The 22,983-nt window shown below is 35.1% G+C and overlaps 1 protein-coding gene across 1 annotated transcript in view; it reads right to left on the minus strand.

Moving 5' to 3' along the window:
* Positions 1–3,406: 3,406 nt before the first annotated feature.
* The window catches only part of LOC145687340 (tyrosine-protein kinase transmembrane receptor Ror2-like), a gene marked incomplete at its 5' end in the record, with an annotated part of 897,387 nt that continues 877,810 nt past the window's right edge, over positions 3,407–22,983 (minus strand). Inside the window, 2 exons of the mRNA XM_081760797.1 lie at positions 3,407–9,359; positions 15,231–15,386. Of these exons, the coding sequence (XP_081616923.1) occupies positions 8,526–9,359; positions 15,231–15,386 (990 nt within the window). The remainder of the gene's footprint in view (positions 9,360–15,230; positions 15,387–22,983) is intronic.

Genomic DNA, 22,983 nt, shown 5'->3' on the forward strand with positions numbered 1-22,983 from the left:
CCCTGTATAAAACTTTTTCGTAATATATCCACCACCGGTTATTAACCACTCTATTGAAACGATCACAATATTATATTTTAGAACCGGTCTTTGAAATTAATTCTTTATTATATTTGCTTTCCAATTCTTTTAACTTCGTTTGTAAATATAGACTATTATTTTGGCTTTGTACATACTGACAGAGTTTAGTTTTTCGTTGGGCCGCGGTGGCTCAATGGTAGAGCGTTCACCTCTGGTGCATGCGTCATTGGTTCGATCCCTGCGCGCCAAGTGAACTTTGTGGTGGACAAACACTGTGCGTGGGTTTTCTCGGGGTTCTTCTGCTTCCTCCCACTTTCTTTATTCCACTATTTCATTCATTTCTCACCATAACCGTGTCCTTTAGACCACGGCCGGCATAACCATGCGACGTAAAACTTAATTTTATTTCTCGCTCTCTTCACGCAAAAAGGAAAGTTATTCCTTTAGTTCATGCCCCTCACTCTCAACAAAACAAACGGAACAAACTGAGTTATTTTTTGTTCCGGTCATAATAGTTATTTCATCTGACTGTACCCAAATGCCTGATTTGTTTTTACTCTAAACACCTAGCTTTCGTACACTTATTTCTTTCATTATTTAAAGGAACACGGTTCCGTATGACACTGATAAGTTCAGTGAAGGCACAACATCGGTTTAAACTTATTCTTGAGTGGAATATTCAGAAACTCACGTTTTAAATCACGTTTATAAACTTCGGGAATAAAATGATCGGAATAGACGCTGGCGTAGGTGTCTTTCCGAGAACATTTCTCTTGCCAAACTTTCCACAGAGGATCCGAGGGAAATACCTGATAAATAACTTCGGAACCCTTAATATTTCTACTATGATTGCAACAAGTACTTATCGTACAATTCGACATGCTTATAAGCTAACACGAACACTACAGTAATTATTTTTTCTCAATACAAGAAAACAAGAATCATTCGCTTTCCTGCAAAAATCAAACAAGCATGGGTGAATGAGAAGGACCTTGGGCGAAAGCTGTTTCTGCTCCCGCGGTGACGTCACGATTTTACTACTTCTTCGGTTTCCAAAGAAGGGTAGTTATGAGGCGACCTTAAAAGAGGGAAGGAACAGTAGGGTCGACGGACCTTGATTCAGGTTGATTAACTAATCAGGGCGCAAAATTTCAAAGTTAGACGCACTCGCCAATCCAAAAGTGATGGTCGCCACTCTCTCTCACGTACAAATTATGATAGGTCCGTCACCCCTCCCCACGGCCTTTGGTTTGACAAAGAAAGAGATTACAGCAGGGCATAAAAATTCAAAACCAGACAATTAGATTCAGGATAATCAATTTTGAATTGAACAATTCATATACACTCATGTCCAAAATGATTGTCGCAACCTATAACTGTCTTCTTGTAAGAATATAATTCGAGAATGAGTTTGCAGGGTACTTTTAATATTGATACTATGTGTATAATCGGGAAATGTATATTTGTGGTAAATTTCATAAGAAAAGAATTATAAATACGAAAATTAGAATGAGTAAAACAAAATGTTGCTAAATGGACAAGGAAGTTTTATTTTCATTTTATTGTTCTTATTTACTGCTCTTTTGACATGAAATTTTCCACATACATGTCTTTGCCGATTATACACATATTAACATTATAAGAAATACCGGGCGAATTCGTTATCAAATTATATTCCAACAACATATTTATAGACAGGCGACAATAATTTTGGACATGAGTGTACATGTTAAAAAATATCTTACCTTAAGACTTTACGTTTGTGTTACTCACTGTCAGTTTTCGAATCAGTCCTTAAATGAAGGATCATTGATGGAAATTGTCAACAAATCATTCAGTGGGGGAAACTCTCTCGCGTTGAAGCTCCAGAAGGCAAACTATTTCTATTGAGGGTGGGAAAGGATGGGCGAATTAAAACTTTGTTGAAGACTTCACATTCCGTGTTTTCTCTCACTCAGTGATAGTTATTTTCGTGCAAAACAAATTGTGCAGCCCTGTGCGTTTAGGTAGAAACTATTCCTACTGAACACAGATTGCAATCTCTAAATTTTGCGCCCTGAACTAATGGTTAATTAACTAACTTTGGTTAATATCAGTATTCGCCTTGTCAAAAAATTTCAACGAGCATTGCATCCAGAATCATCAAAATACGAAATTTAAAAAAAAAATTTACTTCAGTCATGCTCTATTTCTTCATATTATTTGTTAACTACATATTTTCTCATATTAATATATTTTATAACTATTTAAAGAAGCTGGTTCTTTGATAATGAAATATAACAGATCCAATACAAAACATAGAAAACAAAGAACAATATTTGCGTTAGTACAGCCGAGAACAGGAAGAAAATCAAAAAGCGCGCGCACAGCTTATTGTATATAGCCTAGCTGGAAGGCAAATACATAAAGGCAAAACTAATACGTCATATATATAATCTCTCTTGCAGTATTCTCTGAAGTTCTTACCTTTGGGAGTGTGCAATGTTGCGAAACATATTTTGAGATGACAAATATATATTTCGAGTGTACTATCTTGGCATTTGTCTGCTGAGGAAAACTCAGAAAAAAATCTTAGTTAGGATGACTGGCCTGGACAGGCTTTTACACCTTTCTGACAGTGTGTCCTCACTGAATCGAACCCGTTTGCATATTTTGATATACTGCATAACGTGGAAGGATTAAATTTTTAAAAATAATTGAGAGGTATCAATACTTTCGGGGCGTCATTTCGATGTATTGTAGGTTTAGCTGAACACTACATGGGATATCTCTATACGACCATTGTAGTAGTCAGAGATACTATTTCTCTGCGATTTTCCAATGCTGCTATTGGGAATCGTACTAGAAAGTTTCAGCAACTAATAATAATTATTTCTCGCACTGGGTATACGCAACAAAGAAAAAAGATTCTAATAGAGGGTATTCCATTTAAAACCTTACCATCAAATGTCTCAAGAATTAACAAGTAAGTATCTTCTAGAAAAGTTTCATAGATAATTCGTATTACAGAGGATACTTTGTTGTTCTACTGGTTCCATATGACGTATTCAGTGCATACGAGGATAAAGTTCACTTTTTGATCATTTTGGACATATATTCTCTTTAAGCTCTCAATTTGAAGCACCCTTCAGAGCTTAGAAGATTAATGTCCAAATATTGTAAGTAACTCCTATAATAATAATAATAATAATAACGTTTTCCATGTAGTTAAGCATACAGTATAAAATTTCTTTTCCAAACAAGTTCGAAAATTTGACTTTATTCCCTTATGCTCTGTACGCCCCATATGCGGAACTGAGTCAGCTTTTTGTTACATGGAGATCTCGTTTTCTAATCTCATAAGTACAAGAATGAAAACTCAAATGATGAAAGAAAACAAAACAAGTAGTTACATGACATGTTTTATTATCAAATTCTGTCACATTGATGATTTCTGATTTTTGCACCAAGTACTTCAGTTTAAATGCAAACATACATAATCACCTTTCAATGATGGAAGCCATGTGCCTTTGTTTAGCTCTATTATGCGCTTTAACCAAACATTAAAAATACTGAAAACAACAATTGGCAAATTGTCTGCAAACTCTTAAGGTAGTCAATAATATGAACTACCTATTTTTGGAATCTTGCCTTGTATAGGACAGTAAGTGATATTTGATGTAATGTATACCATGATAAATTAGTATACTGCAGATCATGGATAGTATCACTAGGTATTGACATGATATTCGTAAACAGAACAAGAACATGAGTTGCGACACTGTTTTGTAAATTAAACAATTTCTATGCACAATTAGTTGCAAATATAATACTCTACAATTCAAAGGTGGGTTAATAATTTGCACTTATACCTACAGAATGGAAACTTTTTATTGTAATGGTAGTCTAGTGGAGATACACCACCAACATAGTATTTTTAACGTAGTGCTATATCTTTAGAATTGATGAACTGTTTTCAGGGCATGAATCCAGAAATTTTACAAATACATGCTTCAATTTAAGTTACATAGTACTTGATTTCACATAAATGAAGAATAGTTCCACCCTGTTCATGGATAAGTTCTAGTGACAGTAATGTCTTACCTTTTACAGAGGCTGATCTCTTTTCATCGGAACAACTTGCAAACAGCGACACCTGTCAAACCGAGTTTCACAATGCAACTCTACGCACATGTGTATGAGTCTCAGCGATTGTGTAGAGAGTGGAGGTGGTTTGGTAGGCAAAATGCCGCCAAAAAATAGTTTTGGGAAGGTAAATTATGGCTCTTTTTCCATGCAAACTGTAGCATTTCCCGCATAGTAGAATAATATTGGAACAAAGGTTTTGTGCTAATACAGGCCGATGTTAGTGCAATAATTCAACGTTATCTACAGCAGCAAACTCCTCAGCCCATATGATCAACGACATCGCATGCAAAGAGGGCGTCAGTGAAGCATTCAGGATGATCCGGGATATAGTGACCTCTGAGAATCCAGACATAAGACTTCACCACAGTGTCATGGCCGAATGATTACCTGTATCCAATCAACAGTAAATCGTGCAATCCATTACAAATTGAAGCTGCAAACTGTCCGCAAGTCCAGCTTACATGCGTTAACACTATGACGCGAGAGCGAGGACAGATAACTACGAGCGCCACCTAGCTGCTAACCACCAGAAATCTGTTGACAATGGACGAAGCATGGATCTATGGATCTACAAAGTGACACTGGAAATGCTTTGACCATCATCTACAGAGATGTTCATGAAAATACCGGCATAACTCTGACTTGATCAAGAAAAGTTTTTCGAAAGGTTTTGTTTGTTACCGGCCTTCGCTACAGAGAGAGGCTAAAGATTCGCAAAGTCAAAAAAATATCAAAATCAATGCTGTTTATTTCCAAGAACATGTCTTATCCCCATTTTACACAGACGAAACACCAGCATTGCATAACAACAACACCCATCGTGTGGAATTGCACCAGGTCAAAGCTTCAAGTCGCACATTCGAAATATGTGGTCTTCTACCGACCAGTTGCATGACAGCTGCAACTGGTATCCATGTTATTCTGTTCCAGGATTGTCCTTTCAAGAGTCTAGATGCTTTTAACTGTCCCATGAATTACTGTGCTTTTACGCTTCTCAAGCTGAGCGTATTGTCACATTGGGTTCACACGGTAAATAGCCTCCGAAAAGTCTGCAAGCAGGAGTAGAACAATATACCTCTGGTACAGCTGCTGTACTGGAAACTGCTATATTGTGCAATGGTCCATACCTACGGCCATCACATCAAACATGCTCGATGGGACGGGGTGGAATATCTTAAGTAAGCAACAACTTCAATTTGTTACGATGGAAACGGTCAGCCTCTATTAATTTTTAAACTATTGTAGAAATTTGGAAGAACAGCTGAGATGATACACCTTACCAACACGGCTGTTTCTTCATATTGATTAAAGTACAAAATAGCTTCCTTTTGACTCTGTACTTTAAACTCCCTGGAGGAGATCCTACCTATTTGATCACATTCTACAAACCAACCAACTTGTTCTTGGCTGAGCTGGTATATTTTCTTTATTCCGTATTAAATCAAATATAATGTTTATGGATGACCATTTTGATCTTACTCCATAAGTCGATCATTCAGCTTTCATGCTAGTCCTTCCCATTATTTCTTCTAGGGAATATATTCTTGTATAATACATACAAAAATAGTACCATTCTACAAATTAATCTAGATGTATTCAATTACAGAAGTTCTGAATATCTACTGTACATGACTTGTTTGTTAATCATCTCATTTATCCTAACATACATTCCGTATAACTTTGTCCTGGTAACCAAAATACCTGTTCCTAACTAACTTATTATTCTTACTATATGTGATAGAAATGGAAGGCATTATATATTTTCCAACCTGTTATAGTTAAGGATTGTTGAAGTTGTTCACATCCAATATTCCTAAAACCCATTATGCAGAGACAAGGCTCGTATTTAGGACTTGAATGTTCATCTGCCGATTCTCTCTCAACCTTTTATTGTTTCCTCATTTCTTTCCTCTACGTAGTGTTGTGTCCAGTCACCTTGATTTTGAAGATTTAATTCTACTAGGAAAAAACATTTACTGGCGTAATATTGGTGTAAATGAAATAATTATTTCAAAAATGATGTTCCATGAGCATTTCTGAATGGTAAACTATGACCCATGAACGACTCTGGTTAGGTAAATACATTCTCTTGGGTATTGATTCCGAACTGCTTTATTTTTTCGTTTCCTTGACTCACGTCATTTGAGTAACAAAATTCAATGTAATTTATACTAATTGAATCTAACATGTAAGACGAATTCTTCTTTCAAACTCTATTTCAAAGACCTAAATATATACAAATATGCACCATTTTTTAAAAATGCACCTAAAATCATAGAACTTGCAATTAACACAGTAAGTTAATATTTAGCCACTAATCCCGTTATTAGAGCATTATAAAAGTTAATTCCTTTCAGTATGCAGAGATCTTTTTAAAATCATTCACCTTTAAATTAAAAACTTATTTTATTACTTATTCAACAATAATCAAAGCATTATCACTGCATAAATGAACATCTGTACAGTTAAGACAGTGACATTATGAGCATTCCACACTTTGTAGTTCGTGATTCCCCCTTCCCTTTCTCAGGGTTCTAGTAAAACTTTCTCTGTATGTTGAAAAAGCTACATAAAGCAACAATATATAATAAAAATACAGTATACTATATATTCTGAATCTCGTTACCAATTGTAAATTTACAGATTCAAGGTCTTTTACGCAGAATGGAGATAACATGTATGATTTCAGAGCTACACTACAAAAACTAAATGATCATGTTAAGCAATTAACAGTCGGTTTATTGACCTCTCAAGGAATTCCAGCCTATAGGATTGTTTTTAAAAGAATGCATTACCTAAAATGATTATGAAATATATATAAAATTTTTGACTAGTTGTACAATTGTTATATCATAATAGCATCAATCAGGACCCTGACATATCAATGGCTTAAGTTGAATAGACAAAAATGCATTATCGTATTCTAGAATCAAAATAATGCAGTAAGTCTAATAAAATATAATAGTTTCGCAAATGAGAGGGGGGGGGGATTTTTACCTCCTGCACATTTACTGAATTTTCCTAACTATATGTACGGATCATTTAAGTAAACAGTATATTGCTTAAGTGTGGCTGTAGTCTATAACAAGTACTGGTCGTAGATATGATTTGTTCGTTTATTTAGATTGAACGTAAAAAGAATGAATTATTCTTGAACATTTTGTTTACTACAGTGGATCACAATAATATTTATCCGCCTTGTCTTGGCTTATAGGTAAGACTTTCGTGACTCATTGTTCCACCCTAAGGAAAAGAGTGAAACTTACAACGTTGGATTCTAAAGTCTGTTGCTTACGTACTTTCAATTACCAATTTTAAGTTTCCTATTTCTTGATTACAGGTTTTCACACAAATTATCCTGAAATACACACTTATATGCAGTACTGCGGTAGTATACATACAATGTTTTCTTTCTTTTATTATTATTATTTTTTTTCCTAGTGAGACGTAATGGTATGCTGCACCAACATCCTTCAGAGATTTACCTCTTTCTATAAAATATCTATATAAAGAAAAGCAACAAGGTGCTTCATATAAAATAACAGCAGTATATTGGCACAGTGATCGTTATAATAAATGCGTTATCTTTTTTAGCATGCGAATGTTATCATACCAGGACTTCTAGAAATAAAAGTACCATATATGTTTTTATATTTTATATTTATATATATGTGTGTGTAATTTGCCAAATTTTAAAAATACTTTCTTACCTTCCTTAAAATACTTGTTAAGAAATTTTCTGAACTAAACTACATTTAAATTATACAGTTTCGAATTTAGCAATACTCAACAATGTGTTCTATACGCGTAAGCTGTGACTGAATGGAAGACTATAAGTTTGTGATTTAAGAATTGATTTTTTCTCATTAGTTTGCACCGAGCAATTGATATGTTACTTTTTTAATAGAATCTACAAAAAAACTAATTTATATCTTAAAAATTATATGCATCTGTAACATGGCATGGCTTTTGAGTACACAGCTTCCATCATGAAACAATAGGATATTTGTATTAAATAATTTCCCAAACACTGTTTATATACAAGCATCCTCACGCATTCACACACACTTGATCAGATGTGACCCAATAGCACAATATAAATCATCCACACATGCAAAATGGAAAATTGAAAATTCCACCTAAAAGTCTCACCAAATAGAAATGGAGAAAAAGTAATGCCTATGTTAAAATCACATGTATAACATGCTTACGTAGAACTATGGATTCTATTTGTGCTTACTGTACAGCTGTTTCAATACAACGCAGACAATGAAACAGAAAATTCATATTTGTAAACAAATAAAATATAATGGGACAAAATCTCACTGAAAAAAAGCACACTGGATGAGTGATTTGATGAAATGATTGACGCAACGTTACACATGTATTTGGTAGCTTTTGCCACGTTCACCCTCCGCCTGAATAGCTTCCAGTGTTCTGTATATTCTTCGAAAACTAGGGCGGTTGGATGGTTTACGATTCCAGCACAATTTCATCAATTCATACACTGACTTGGGAGTGTTGTCTGGACACGGTAGCACATTCCCTTCTTTGATATATTTCACTACTTCTTCGTGTGTCATACCATAATATGGCTGTAAAGCAAACGAAAATATTTCCCACAAACAAACACCAAAAGCCCACACATCCGATTCCACTGTGTACTTGTTATAAAGGATGCTCTCTAAAGGCATCCACCGAATTGGGATAGCATCATGCTCATCACCTTTGTAATAATCCTGTAAGTAAATTTTTTGGGACAACCCAAAGTCCGCAATCTTAACCACCATGTTCTCATCGATGAGGCAATTCCGAGTGGCCAGATCTCTGTGCACAAACTTTCGATCGGACAAATAAACCATCCCAGCCGCCACCTGCCTCGCAATGTTCACCAGATCCACATGTGTCAGCTGCACATCACGAAACACTTCCCCATCGCCTTCTAAGCTACGCACAATATAGTTACTAGGAGAACAAGAACGAAGGAATTCATTGAGATCTCCTCGACCCATGTATTCAAACAGCAAACACATAGGGTGTCCAACGGCACATACACCAAGCAACTTTACAATATTTGGATGATCAAATTCGGCAAGAAGACAGGCTTCACGTTCGAAATCCACTTGCAGATCTTCAGATGCCTCTTCCTTTAACATTTTTACGGCAACTAAAGTGAATTCTTCTCCCTTCACTAATCCAGGTGCTTTGGCCTAAACATAAAAGAGATACAATTAGACGAAATTAAGAACTTATTAAATATGTAAAACCTTCAATTATCTTGATAAAGTTTGCGAAAAGTACAGCCATGCTCAAATGAATATTTAATTTTCTTTTGGACATTTTCTACAGGCGGTAGTTTGTTCTGATACAGACGCAAACGGAAGAAGAAATGTGCTGACAATGTAAACTTGTAATTATGCATATTGTAAGTATTTAATTTTTTGAACATGACTGTGCAGCAGTTATTTCTATTCAAACAAAATTCATAATAAACTGCTTCTTAAAAACCATTTATTTATTTTATTTTATTTATTTTTATTTTTCATTTATTGTTTTACTCGTAATTTTCTAAACAGTGTACTTTCAGGCAGGCCCTCGCTAACTCCGCCAATATGCCCAATGTGCTATATGTTCATAGGATCTCTTTTGCTTACATAGGTGTCAGGAATCAGCTTCCGACGTTTGTTACATTAATTAAGTTACACCCTGTATATACAGGATGTTAATGCGCATGGTTGACAACGCTTGGGAGATGATTCCTGACACCAAGAGAAGACAAAAAGTGCAGAACAACCTGGGGTAGAAATGCTTCCTTTCAGCGCTATGGCCACCCGAAAATTTGTCAAAAATAAATAAATAAATAAATAAAAATGAAAAAGCAGCCATGACTTGAGAACAAAATTTCGGATCGAAGTCGGATAAATGGGAATGTCCATTAACTTTAGTTGCAGATTCCATTAATGCACAATTGGATGCAGTGCAGGAGCAGCGCAAGGGTGACCCCCAAAGAAACTGGAGAATCCCTTAGGTATTTTATCGAAAGTTGAATGAGGAAAATAAACAACAATCAAGTACAATATTTCGACGAGCAAAATGCATAATACATCATTCAAGTTAGAACACTATTAGAATTCGAAAGAATGAGAGATATACAAGCTTGATTAATCTACTTCGTCTCAGTACAAAATAAGCTCTCGAAGGAAGAATTGAAATGAAACGATGGTCTTATGGTTACGCCTTTTAAGCTAATTTAGACGGAAGATAAATGAACAGTTCTTGTCCAAATTAAGACCGTGTGAAAATGAGGAAAAAGAAACTGATCCAGAATAGGTGCAAAACGAATGTGCGTAAGACTGTCATGTCAAGTGGTATATAAAGAAACATAATATGCAATATCAAAAAGTGCAAAGATCACATGTGATGACGTTGTGGTAGGACCTTACTCATTACCGACCTGCCTGTGTGGCGATACGTATCTTGTATTTTACGTAACGTTCTAACAAAACTGTTGGAAAATGTACCCTTGAACATAAGAAAGGATATGCTTCCAGAATAGAACTGCAACTGCATATTTTGACAGCAATGTGCGGACATAACTAAATGAAACGTTCGCAGGTCGTCGGATTTGCAAAGAAGGATTTATGGTCACTTCGCTCACCTGGCATCACGACTCTTGATATTTTTTTCTGGGGAGGGGGGGAGGGGAGAAACGTCTTATGTTTGCAGCATCGGTCATAATAGCCGAAGAACTTGTTGCCCGAGTTAATGATGTTGTGGCAGTCATCTCCGAAATGCCAGACGTGTTTGACCATACACGGCAAAGTTTGTTTCGTTATTATTACCTTTTCAATGTAGCCAATTTCAGCAGCGTTTACGAACTGTTACTCTTCATAGTTGTCTCTGTAGACATATTGCAGTACACAAGTACGCACATGTTAAATCTGAGTATGTCAAAGCTATCCTACTTTGTACGAAACTTAGTAAACTCCTAGATGGGAACTGCATTTCTTTGTATTGTTATCGCATCACGCACAACAACTCCTGTTTCATCCATTTGCGTTTCTTCTATGCACGGAATTATTATCTTCCACAGATATTACGAGAAGAAAATCCTTTCATGCAGCTTTGCTTCGCTCAAATTTATTCACATAATTTGTAAGAATCCCTTGAGCACTCGATCTTCACATGAGATACTTGCACTTTTGAATACTATATACTATATTTCTTTAAATGCGGCCTGACACCACCATTCTGTGCACATTCGTTTTGCACCTATACTAAATCAAAGTTCCCTATTTTCCATTTTCACACCCTCTTAACTTGGACAAGAACCGTTCATTTATTTTCCGTCTCCATTAGCTTAATGGAGCTTCTTCGTGGCTAAGCGGTTAGCGTACGCGCTTTTGGCGCGGGAGAACCGGGTTCGGTTCCTGGCGGGAGCTCAAGTGGTTTGGAGTCCATGTTAATCAGTAGGTCCACGTCTCATATAGCCTCACTGCTGAACGGGACGTTAAACTCAAAATCAACTCAACTCAACTCCATTAGCTTAAAAGGTGTAACCATAAGATGCTAAAGACTTCGTTTCATTTCAATTCTTTCTCCAAGTTTATTTTGTACTGAGACGAAGTAAATCAATCAAACTTGTATATCTCTCATTCTTTCGAATTCTAACAGTGTTCTAACTTGAACAATGTACTGTGCTATTTGCTTGACATATTTTAGTTGTTTGCTATTTATTTTCCTCATTCAACTTTTGATAAAATACCCAAGGGATTCTCTAGTTTCTGTGGGAGTCATCCTTGCACCACCTCTGCACTACATCCAATAGTACATTAATGGAATCTACGACTAAAAGTAATGGACATTTCCCTTCACCTGACTTCGATCCGAAATTTTATTCTCAAGTTATGACTGTTCTTTTTTTTTTTTTTTTTTTAATTTTTCGACAAATTTTCGGGTGGTCATAGCACCGAAAGAAAGCATTTCTACACCCAGGTTTAACTGTGCACATTTATAAATACATAGGCATAAAAGTAGTGGAACTTCTCGTTAGAGCTGATTGTTCTATGTTATTGTTCTTCCTAAGGTACTGCTAGTTCTTAGTAAAAAAAAAAAGTCAATCAATGAAGAAGAAGTAAGTCCAGTCAGTATGTGACACTTGCCTAGTCTTGACAGTTCTCTGAAGTTTGTAAGTACATTTTGTATCCGCTTCGGAGATTAATAGCTTTTATTTTTTTATTTTATTTATTTATTTATTTATTTTTTTTATTTTCATTCCTGCAATCCATTTTACTGATCTCAAGTAGCAGGATATTTCCTACCAGTAAACTAAAGCATTTTATTTTCTTTTTTTTTAACATTCTTAATGAAAGCTGTCTCATTAGTTGCACATGTAAAAGGCAGCGATGGGACTGCGATAGCGCAGTAATAGAGCACGCTCCTTTGATGTGTTGGGTTCCTCGTTCGGTCCCAATCCGCGCCAAGTGAGCTTTGTGGTGAACATATAAAAGTTGCTTCAAATGAGCAACATTCGGAGTATCAGTTTTACTTTAATCTTACAGATCATAATGCTAATGTCCACCGAGTGTTTTCATTGATAAATGTCCAATAAATTCCTATAGAAAATAGTTTGTCATCTATTACGGCTATTATAGTCATTTCCTACAGCGTTACAGTTACCAAACTCAAGTAGGGGATAATAAATTAGTGTAATTGTTGGTTCTGAATAATTTACTTTTATCCAACAATATGAAATATCTGCTGCCCAGTGCAGTCCCCTATATCCCTGTCCCGGTTTAAAAAGATTGTAACCTACCATCACGTCTTCTATCACATTTCTCAAAATATCGTCTCTTCCTAATATGCCCAACTGAGAAGACTAGGCTATATCCCTGTTTACTTATCTCCATTATTTTCTCTTCTAATTACAATGCTTAAACATGTACATGAAAAAAAAAAAAAAAAAAAAGATACTTGAGGGCTTCTTGCTTCATACAATAGTAATATATAAACATCCTGTTTGCTTATAAAAGCTTGGAAATTCCAGCCCCAATAGGCGTGGGGAAAAACGGAAATTTTACTATTAGTACATTTTTTTCTTTCCTTGAATAGTTGGCCATAGGGAGAGAAAATTTAGTGTATGGTTGTTTTTGATACATGGAATGCGATTATCTGATTCGGTTCTCACTTTGGAAATACCATGCCAAATAAAAGGATAGAGGACAAATTTTATTACTCCTCTAATGGAGCATGGTTATTGATCCATTAGACTAAAGGCACGAGGTCTGATATATTGTTGCATTTTGATCGTCTATGGGATACTGGTCATCATAAAAGAAGACACTGTATTTTTACCTTTTGTTTATTCACAACTAATACTTATAAATGTGCAATGATACATGGATAATGAATCTGTATATTGTTTTACTTTGTTATGTAACAATTTATGCAAAAAGAGTGTAGATGTTGATCACTAGCGTGCGCAGGACATTGGGAATGTGGGTGCCAGATCTAAAGTACCACCATATGGAATGTCGTCCTCCCCTTTTCCCCTAAGGAAAGATAGCGTCATTGCACCCGACGCTGCGTCGGCGACGCACGGCACACATGCATACGGGAAATAATTTACACGTAATCTCAGTTTGTAATAATTCTACATAAAAAAGTTTGTCTAATGGGGGTGCCAAGGCACTCATGGCACCCACGTTGCGCACGCCTATGATGTTGATATAGCTTGTCGCTACTAGTGCCTTGCTAGTAGCCAGGCGTTGTCCTACCAGATGCATAGCAGACCAGGGTAAAAGGCGTATATAGAGTAGAGCACGCTGGGTTGCGCTGGAAGAATCGGAACGCTCGTTATTCTGTTTGAAGATGGCGTTCCGCAAAGTGTCTAGATAAGCTCAAAGAATAGGATTAATGTCACGAATATGCACGCACTAGTCATAGTCGCTTGAATAAATATGATGTGAACGATATGTGTAGCTTATTGCTCCCGTAACAGAATATCGAATCTGGTTCCTATGGCACACGTGAACACAAGCTTAGATTTTCTTGCTCAGTTACACATCTACGAACACGCACACGGTCATAGTTGTGTCTGACTCCCATGCCTCAACACCACCAGCTTCCCACCGCAGCCTTTCCCATAAGTAATAGTGCGACCGCATCGCGAGAACCTATGGCTACCTCGAACAATCGATTGTTTAGTACCCGTGCGCTCACACTGACGGTGGGAACATGGTGGCTCTGATTCCACAAGAGACCCGATCTGTTCAGGTGCTCCCCGGTGCATCGCGGGATATGTGTTTTGTGGAAACCTTCTGGCTCCCATCGCACACACCAGGGACGGATATGGCCTTTAGTGGCCAAATGGCTAGTTCGTATGGTTCAGGTTCGATTCTTGCCTCGGATACAAACAAGAGTAGGGATGCGCACGAGACAAGATTTGAGGCTGCTGTAAAAGTGATGTCTCGACTCGAAAATCGTATATTTTTCTATTGGAAGAGCTGTGTCTCGACTCGAATATTCTCAGGAAAGTTCTGTCTCGACTCGACTCGTGCGCATCCCTAAACAAGAGTAATGATTCGGATTGAACTTTAAACAACACGTCCCATATCATATAGCTTCGATGCTGAAAAGGTATTTAAATTCCAGTAAATCAACCACCAATGGACCAGTGGCACTTTATGATGCGTGCGAACGACAATGCTGTGGAACACATACCCAGCTTCTCGCATCCCAAATATAACAATAATAGGCGTTTTCTGGTGTCATCCTAGCATTGCATACACAGACTGTGGTCTACACACAACAACATTCATTGTATTGTTCAATGGTCCTCAAACTACTATAATCATGCCCTCCGTGTTGGGCGGTGTGCAGGAATCTTTAAACTAAGACCAGCATGCATTTACAGATACATTCTCTGTGGTGAGTTTCGTACAGGGAGAATTCTTAAATGCGTTTTCATTGAGTATATCATCATTATTTAGCGTCTATTCTAATCAAAATCTAATGTCATTCTAATGACAAATATCTTCGTTTATAACTACCAACAAATGTAATAATATAAATCAACTAACCTGAAAAACCCTCCCAAAAGCTCCTTGGCCTAAATCTCGAATGTAGATTATGTCATTCCTTGGGAATTCCAGTCTTTCTAATTTTGGATTTAGTTGTGCTCCAGTTCTATGATATGCTAAATTATTTGGTAATTTGTCTAAATCAATGTCCACTTCCTGTAAAAGATCAAAAATCATAAGTTAACAATTGAACTTGCATCAGAATTACATTAAATTTTCTAAAATATTCATTATCTACGTTTAGATGCAAACGGATCTCATGTATCTAAACACAACTTTAACAAAATAAATTTAAGAAAAAACACTAATAAACGTTTATCATGTACTGAAATTTCCACACGTTCTCATATTGTATTTCAAATAAGGTTACTTAGTAAAATTTGGTTGTTTGGTTTAAAATTTAACGTTCGTTTTAACACTAAGGCTATAAAAGACGTGGACCTACAGGTTAAAATGTGATCCGAAGCGCACGAGTTCCCACGGGAATCGAACCCGGGTTTCCGGCACCAAGGCACGTACGCTAACAATATAGCCATGAGGGAGCTTACAAAGTAAAACTCCTCCTACAAAATAAAAATTTGAACTTACTTGCGGAATGAACTTTGCTAAACCAGGCGTCAGCAAATAACAGGAGAGAGAAATGAAGTATCATAAACCCAGATATACTGGCATACTACTAAAACTGAACTAAACTTCCTGGTGTTGCAGTTTACGAAGATATATTGTGTTATCAAAATCGAAGACTTACTTATTTGATATTTCACGTGTACTAACAGAAATAGGACAGAATTCGGCGGGATTGCCTTCCAACTTCTCAGTTCATTGTATTAAGCATAATTCCCTTTTGACTTAGCAGAGGGAAATGAACTCTTGTCAACATAACTACTTCACTAAAATTTGCCACTTACACCTTTTGAAATTGGTTATGGGGAAAGTCAAGAACTATGTTCAATACCGATCAAAAATTGATTCTTTTTAAATCGAATTTTCCTTCAAAAATTGAAATTCCTTTCTAAATAACCTGAATGCATTAACGAAAGTACAATGTTCGTTTTCTGTACTAAAGGACGTCACACTGTATTTAAGTTTCAAAATAGTGACGTAAATTGGGTCATCACTTTATTAGGAAGTTATTGAGAAGGACAATTTGTCAAATAAATTTATCATTAAACTTGGGTGTGCATATACAGGAAAGTTTTTATTTTCAATTTTACATACTTCAGTAATTTGTTCCTTTGTCTCAGCTCCTGTAAGTCTCACTAGTAAGTGCACACACAACCGAACCTCATGATCATTTAGGAGAAGAATTCTTAACATATGAACATGTTGTATCGAAATTCATTAACGAAGTAGCAAAGTAAGTCCTGCTTGGATATTTTAAGACCGTAATTAATAATTTACGTACAAAGTTTAATTCATTACAAATAGTATCTACTAACTACTCCGATTCGTGAAACTTCGAAACTTACCCTTTAACACACCATGAAGACTTGATAGTGTCATAAATACATTTTTTTTAATCTCTAAATTTAAGGTAAAAGGTGATTTTCCCTTACACCTTCGTAACAGTAATTTTTCTTGTAGTCCAATAAATCTATTCGAAATCCAAACTTATCTGTTACTAGCTATAGTTTTACATTTCTAGAATTTATTCTCCTGAAGTGATTGTGCCCCAGACACATTAACTTCCTTAAAGATGAAAGAACCCCAAAACATTTTCATCTTATGTTTTTTTCCTCTCATTACTTGTCTGAACAAGGACTCAAGGACTGCTTCACGTTAAGAGGAACTCACCCTTCGATAAGTTAATACAATATATGAAGAGTTGGATATTTATGGATTAGTGTAGTTACATCTTTTTTTGTTCTATAAGGACGTGGCATCTACTATTTTAGCTCCAAAGTAATGTTTCGCTAGGAGTTACATGCAAGTAAGGTAAATTCTTTAGTGTTGAGGTGACTCACTTCCAGATATTCTTCCAGTTTATGCTGAATCTTTGAGCGATTAATGGTAGCATTTTCCTGTGGTGTTTATTTTTTCTTCCTTTCTTCTGTTGCGTATTATTTGGGTAATGCTTCATTAAATTCTCTCACAGTGTAACTTAGCAATAAAGACTTCGTACAATGATGTATATAAACGAGGGAAACATTTTTTCAGCTATTAGGAGCTGTACCAGTACTTCTTTCCATGTTTCTAATTGATATGTAAATATTTTAAAATATTTTTAGAACTTGTGAACCTTCTGTTTAGCATATTTTTCCTAATTTAATTTTGAACATTTATTTTATACGTAACAAATATTTTCAAGAAATCTATGGCAACTAGTCATGACACATGATACAAAAATGCTCAAAATTTCAACTTATATTTTTCCTTAATTTGTAATACTTGTAGAACTAGTTATCGTAACACTGATTCTAAATATGACTGATTCGAGTTATATTATTTGATATATTTCATTAAGTGTATGTACGCTTTCTTGCTGTACATAAAATACTGTCTTTTTTATCAATGCAGATTTTGGAATTAGAATTACTTAAACTCATTTCACGATTCTTTAGTTTGCTTCCGCTACATGATACTAAAGAAAGTTTATCTCTAGAACCTGTGTAAATAGGATTGATACACAGAATATATTTGTTCTAATTTCTGTAATATTGTTCACTATGTAATCAATTTAAAGCACATGAAATTTAATGTTTTCAATTTCATTTAGTATATACTCCAATGACAAATTTAAGCTGTTAAAATGTATAAGGAAGCACTTTCACCAACTGCTTTCTATATATATATACATATATTTGTTTTAACTTGATTCATTATTCTGTTATGTCTTCTCTTCTTGCAGGATACTTTTTAGAATTCAAGCTATACTTAGTATTTTCTCCTCATTAATGAAACATGAATATATTTTATGTTGTATAAGTGAATGTTCAATAATTCTTATTTACAGTTTCTTTTTCAGCAAATTAAAAGTTTCGTATTTCTCTTGAGCTTTGGTATTCGTAGTCCTTCTTTTGGTGACCATTCAGTGGATATTAACGAACTCTCTTCCAGGCATGCCTTTTTATTTTTCTTGTTGTTATGAATCTGTTCTGCTTTTAATTATCAAGCTCCTCCTCAACATGTATTGTGTTATATCCACTGATTAGTCAACCGTTCCCTTTCATTTTGTGTGTGTTTCTATGTGTTTGCTTCATATTTATTGTAATTATCAATTTTCAAGTTTCTTTTATTCCTTTCCTAGTTCCACATTACTGAATAACGAGAAAATAAGGAACGTTTCAAATCAGCATTTAGTAAGCAAGTTCGATTTTACTCAATTTCCAGCAACCAGAAATCTTTCAAAAAATTCGCTTTTTTCTAATCAAAATTCAAATTCATTACTGAAGCAGTACATTTGACTGTTTGTTGTTTTTTATTGTTATTTTGATGCATCAATTCAAACAATATAATCTTATTATAAAAGCAAATCAACATTATAGTTAAATAGAGTTGAAATTGATAGCGTGAATTGATTAACTATAAATATAATGACACATGAAATTCTATAAAAATCCTTTTCTATTTCTCTTTATAAGCACTAGGGTATTCCGACAAATTGTCCATAATTTTTGTTCAAAATATTTAAGAAGAACACGTATAGATTAACACAGTTCACCTTTGATAGAAGTCTCTTGTGTTTTCAGAGTAGAATAATATAATCGTACAGCCACTGCCTGTCATATAACTTCAAATGTTAGTTTTGCTGTGTTGCTTTATCGGTGAAGATTTCTCTCTCCAGTAAATATTTTAAATAAGCTCGCTGCTTTCACCTATTACCTTTATTAACTCTTGGTCTATTCAACTGAATTTTATAAGTTCACTTCAATGAGAACATGTTCAGGTTCCGAATATCCTTGGTGTTTTATCATGTATAGTGTACTTTTAATTCAATTTGCATTTCCTTTCTTCACTACTAACAACTTAAATGTTCTTTATCCTTTAATTTATAATACGTTCTTATATATTGCTAGAAATATATTCTGTGAATCTTTTGAATTTTATTTGGTATTGAATTCACTCTTTGATGTATACATAGCATAGTATACTAAGTTGAAGCCGATGGCAATTGCTTAGTTATTTTCAGATTACTTTTTTCTCTCTCTCTCTCTCTCTAGGATTTCAGACACTTTGTCATACTGTCCTTTGGAACTTATACAGACGCGTCCCAGTATTAAGTTATTTTGAAGATTTTGTAATCAAACTTATAAGGTTGTTTCTAAATTTCCCGAGTGAAAGGTTATCATGAAGTCGTCTGATCCGACGACCCATTTCGTATTACAGCAGCATAAACTGGAAGACATGCTGGAAGAAGAGTCGAACAATCAACTGAAAGGCACCGAACAATTTCCAAAATAAATAAATTAGATAATATTGTTCTGCAGACCATAGCAGAAGAGCAAGTCAGTAGTACCTTCATTTCTACGTTAACCTGGGGAAATAAAACATTTGTAAGTGACCTTAATAAAATAGTGCAGACTACAGACAAATACAAGTTTTAAACAATTTACGAACTCATTTGCATAAAAGGAACCACAATGGAAGAGAATTTAAATAATATATATACACTTTTTAATAACTTACATCTGATTTTCTTTTGTAATCTACCTATTCATGTTGGTAATTAAGAAAATTCGATAAAGAAGCACGAAACAAGGTTTCGGAACGAACACAGTAAATGTGTGTGCATCCCATAAATAAACATGGGAGAAGGGAAAGCTTAAAATAAAATGCAAATGTTCATATATTTTTTAATCAAATACATATAAAAATTGAAATTAGTCGATAAAATTTGAGAATCTAAAGTTTTACTAGATGCAATGGCTTTCATATTACCCAATGCAAACAAACATGGAAAAATTATCCAAAAACATTAGTATGCCTTACAACAACAAGTAAAAGATAACGCTTCATACTCACTGCTATAAACCACAAAGCGGCAGCAATTTCGAGGGACATAACCCTCATCTTCAGCTGACTTCGAGTATGAAAAAGGTTAAAACGGCAGAACATGTGAAATGATGAAAGGAGTTCGCGACGGACGCCATATTGTCTCGCTAGAGTGTTCGTGGACGTGAAGTAGTTTATTTCGAAAAACTATTTTTATCCCTCGCTTTCCCACATATTTTTACCTTTTTAACCCTTTTCAAACTCGAGTCAGCTGAAGATGAGGGCCGTGTCCCTCAAACGTGCTACCGTCTTGTGATTTATATCGGTGAGTATGAAACGTTATATTTTTAGTTGCTATTGTGACTATCATCATGCTCGCAGTCTATACTACTGTTCGTATACTTTATTTACTAAGCACAGAGAATTATGATATGAAGATGAATAGTTTAACTGACTCGAAACACATCTCTAAGCACATCATACTGAGTTGTTAACTGAACCATTTTATAAAGAACATTTTTCATAAGTGGCATAAACAAGGATTTTATTGTATTTAGAGTGTGAATAAATAACAGACTCCATCTATAACTGAACATCACCTCCAAATTTTAAATTTTTACTAATGAAAATTCTCTTGTGTTTATTTTAAAACTAAAATTTTTGAGTTATAATAATCATAATGATGGAAAAGAGGTGTACGGAAATTTTGTGGCATTGAACTAATCCAATAAAAAAAGGGAAAATAGTTTTAGTAAACAATGGTCTAATGTAACTTCTTTCCCTAGAACTACCAACTGAAATAATATTAAAATGAACTAAAAGAAATTCTATTAACAAAATAGGATATTTTTTTTATTTTTTATTTATTTATTTTTTTTTTAAGATTCAAAGATTGTGATCTTGGTCAAGAATTTCAGGAATGATTTAAAAAATGCATCAAGAGATTGCGATCTTGGCCAATAATTAGTTTTTGGATCAGGATCCACAAAATTTTTGAACGGCTTCTAAATCGAGTTTTCGCATTTTCTACGGAATAAGCACATTATACTGAATTAAGAGATAGTTTGGGTTTTGCTACACTATATGTAGTTCTCCAGATGTACGACGTATAAGAAAATTTTTGATTGAATGAAATATATTGAAACTTCGATCAAGGAGCCACAAAATTTTTGAACGGACCTTAAATCGAGTTTTCGTATTTTCTACGGAATAAGCACATCATACTGAGTTAACTGACAGTTTGGGTTTGGCTACACCAGAGATGTTCATCCTCGCGAGAAAAAAGATTCAAAGATTGTGATCATCCTCTCTTGGGCATCCGCATATCTGAACAAACACAATCAATGAGAGAACCAACAGAAAGCAGTAGATCAGATGGAAAAAGACTTGATGGAATGACTTTTGTTCATTTTGCACTGGGCTCGCTCGGGCTCGCGCTCACTTCCCTCAACTGGGCACGCATTCACTCGGGCTCGGGCTCATTTCTTTCAACTGGGCTCGTGCTCGGGCTCAGTTCCCTCAGTTCGGCTCGCGCTTAATTTTTAAATGAATAGTTTGTATTAAGTTTCTGGAAACAAGCAATATGTTCTGAAGTTGATTGAGCACTAGTTTATTTCTTTACGTTTCCAACTTCTATTGTAAAAATAGATATTAAGTAATATGATACGTTCATGAACACACGGATGATGTAGCCTCAGTGAGATGTATTTGTACTTTTTTTTTCTCTTCTCCCACCCAAAACGAAGTTTTATATGCTCAAAGACACACACATACACACACACACACACACACACACACATATATATATATATATATATATATATATATATATATATATATGTATGTTCGTGTGGGTGTGTGGGTGTGTCTTGAGGGGGCAATATAGTATATGCAATATATATGCAAGTTAGTTGGGAACCTGAGGTCCCGCAATAATGTTCCTAACCGGGACCTGCACCTTCTAAGTCCATTAGATTACCTTTTTCCCCCTAACTTTGAAGTAAGAAAGCTTTAAATTTTTAACTATATGACCCCTCAAAAACAGCCTCTACTTTCAATTATGTGTTTGAAGACATATTGTCCTGCTAAAATACATTAAATATGATAATTTCTTTATTAGTTATTATGCAGTAGTAACAAATTTTGGTCGGACACATGTTCTTATCTTTTCTATTATTATTATTATTAGGCAATAGACAATATTACCTACTCACCAACCAATACGCATTTCTTGGAAAAGTCGTCAGAACGAACCTTCAATTTATGGTACCCGAAGAAAAGTTTTTATCTGCAGCTATAACGTCTACAGGTAATCTAGGACTGAAATCCGGGGCTGGATTAACGACGGGCTTCTTGGGGGGGGGGGGGGGGGTGCAGTGAAAATTTTCTCTGATGATCTAAAGCTGCCGCTAGGGGGAGGGGCAAACGACACTTCGTTCTGTGTTGACGCAGAGATTTCTTTGAATTTAGTAGAGGTGTCTTCCTCATCATCTTAGTAAAAATAGAAACTAGCTTCTACACACAAAAGTAACATTAAAAAATGGGTCAATGATTTTTGGGCATAAGAAATATATACCACATATTACAAAGGCTGTTATTGCTGGAATTGTAAACAAAATTCACCAAACTAATTTCGTGCAAATAACTAACTCAATCTTTTACGTTATCTCCTTATATGTTAATAATTATAAGAAACTATAAGTTGAAAACAACACTTTTTAAACCTCATTACCGTTATCACTCATAATTTGCACTACGAGACAAGACGAGAGTTTTTTCGAGTCTTGTGAGCAAGACTAGTTCACCCAAGTCTTAGGTCTCA

The sequence above is a fragment of the Thermobia domestica genome, chromosome 6 (assembly GCF_964235325.1).
Source record: "Thermobia domestica chromosome 6, izTheDome1.hap1.1, whole genome shotgun sequence".
NCBI classification, from domain to species: Eukaryota; Metazoa; Arthropoda; class Insecta; order Zygentoma; family Lepismatidae; genus Thermobia; species Thermobia domestica.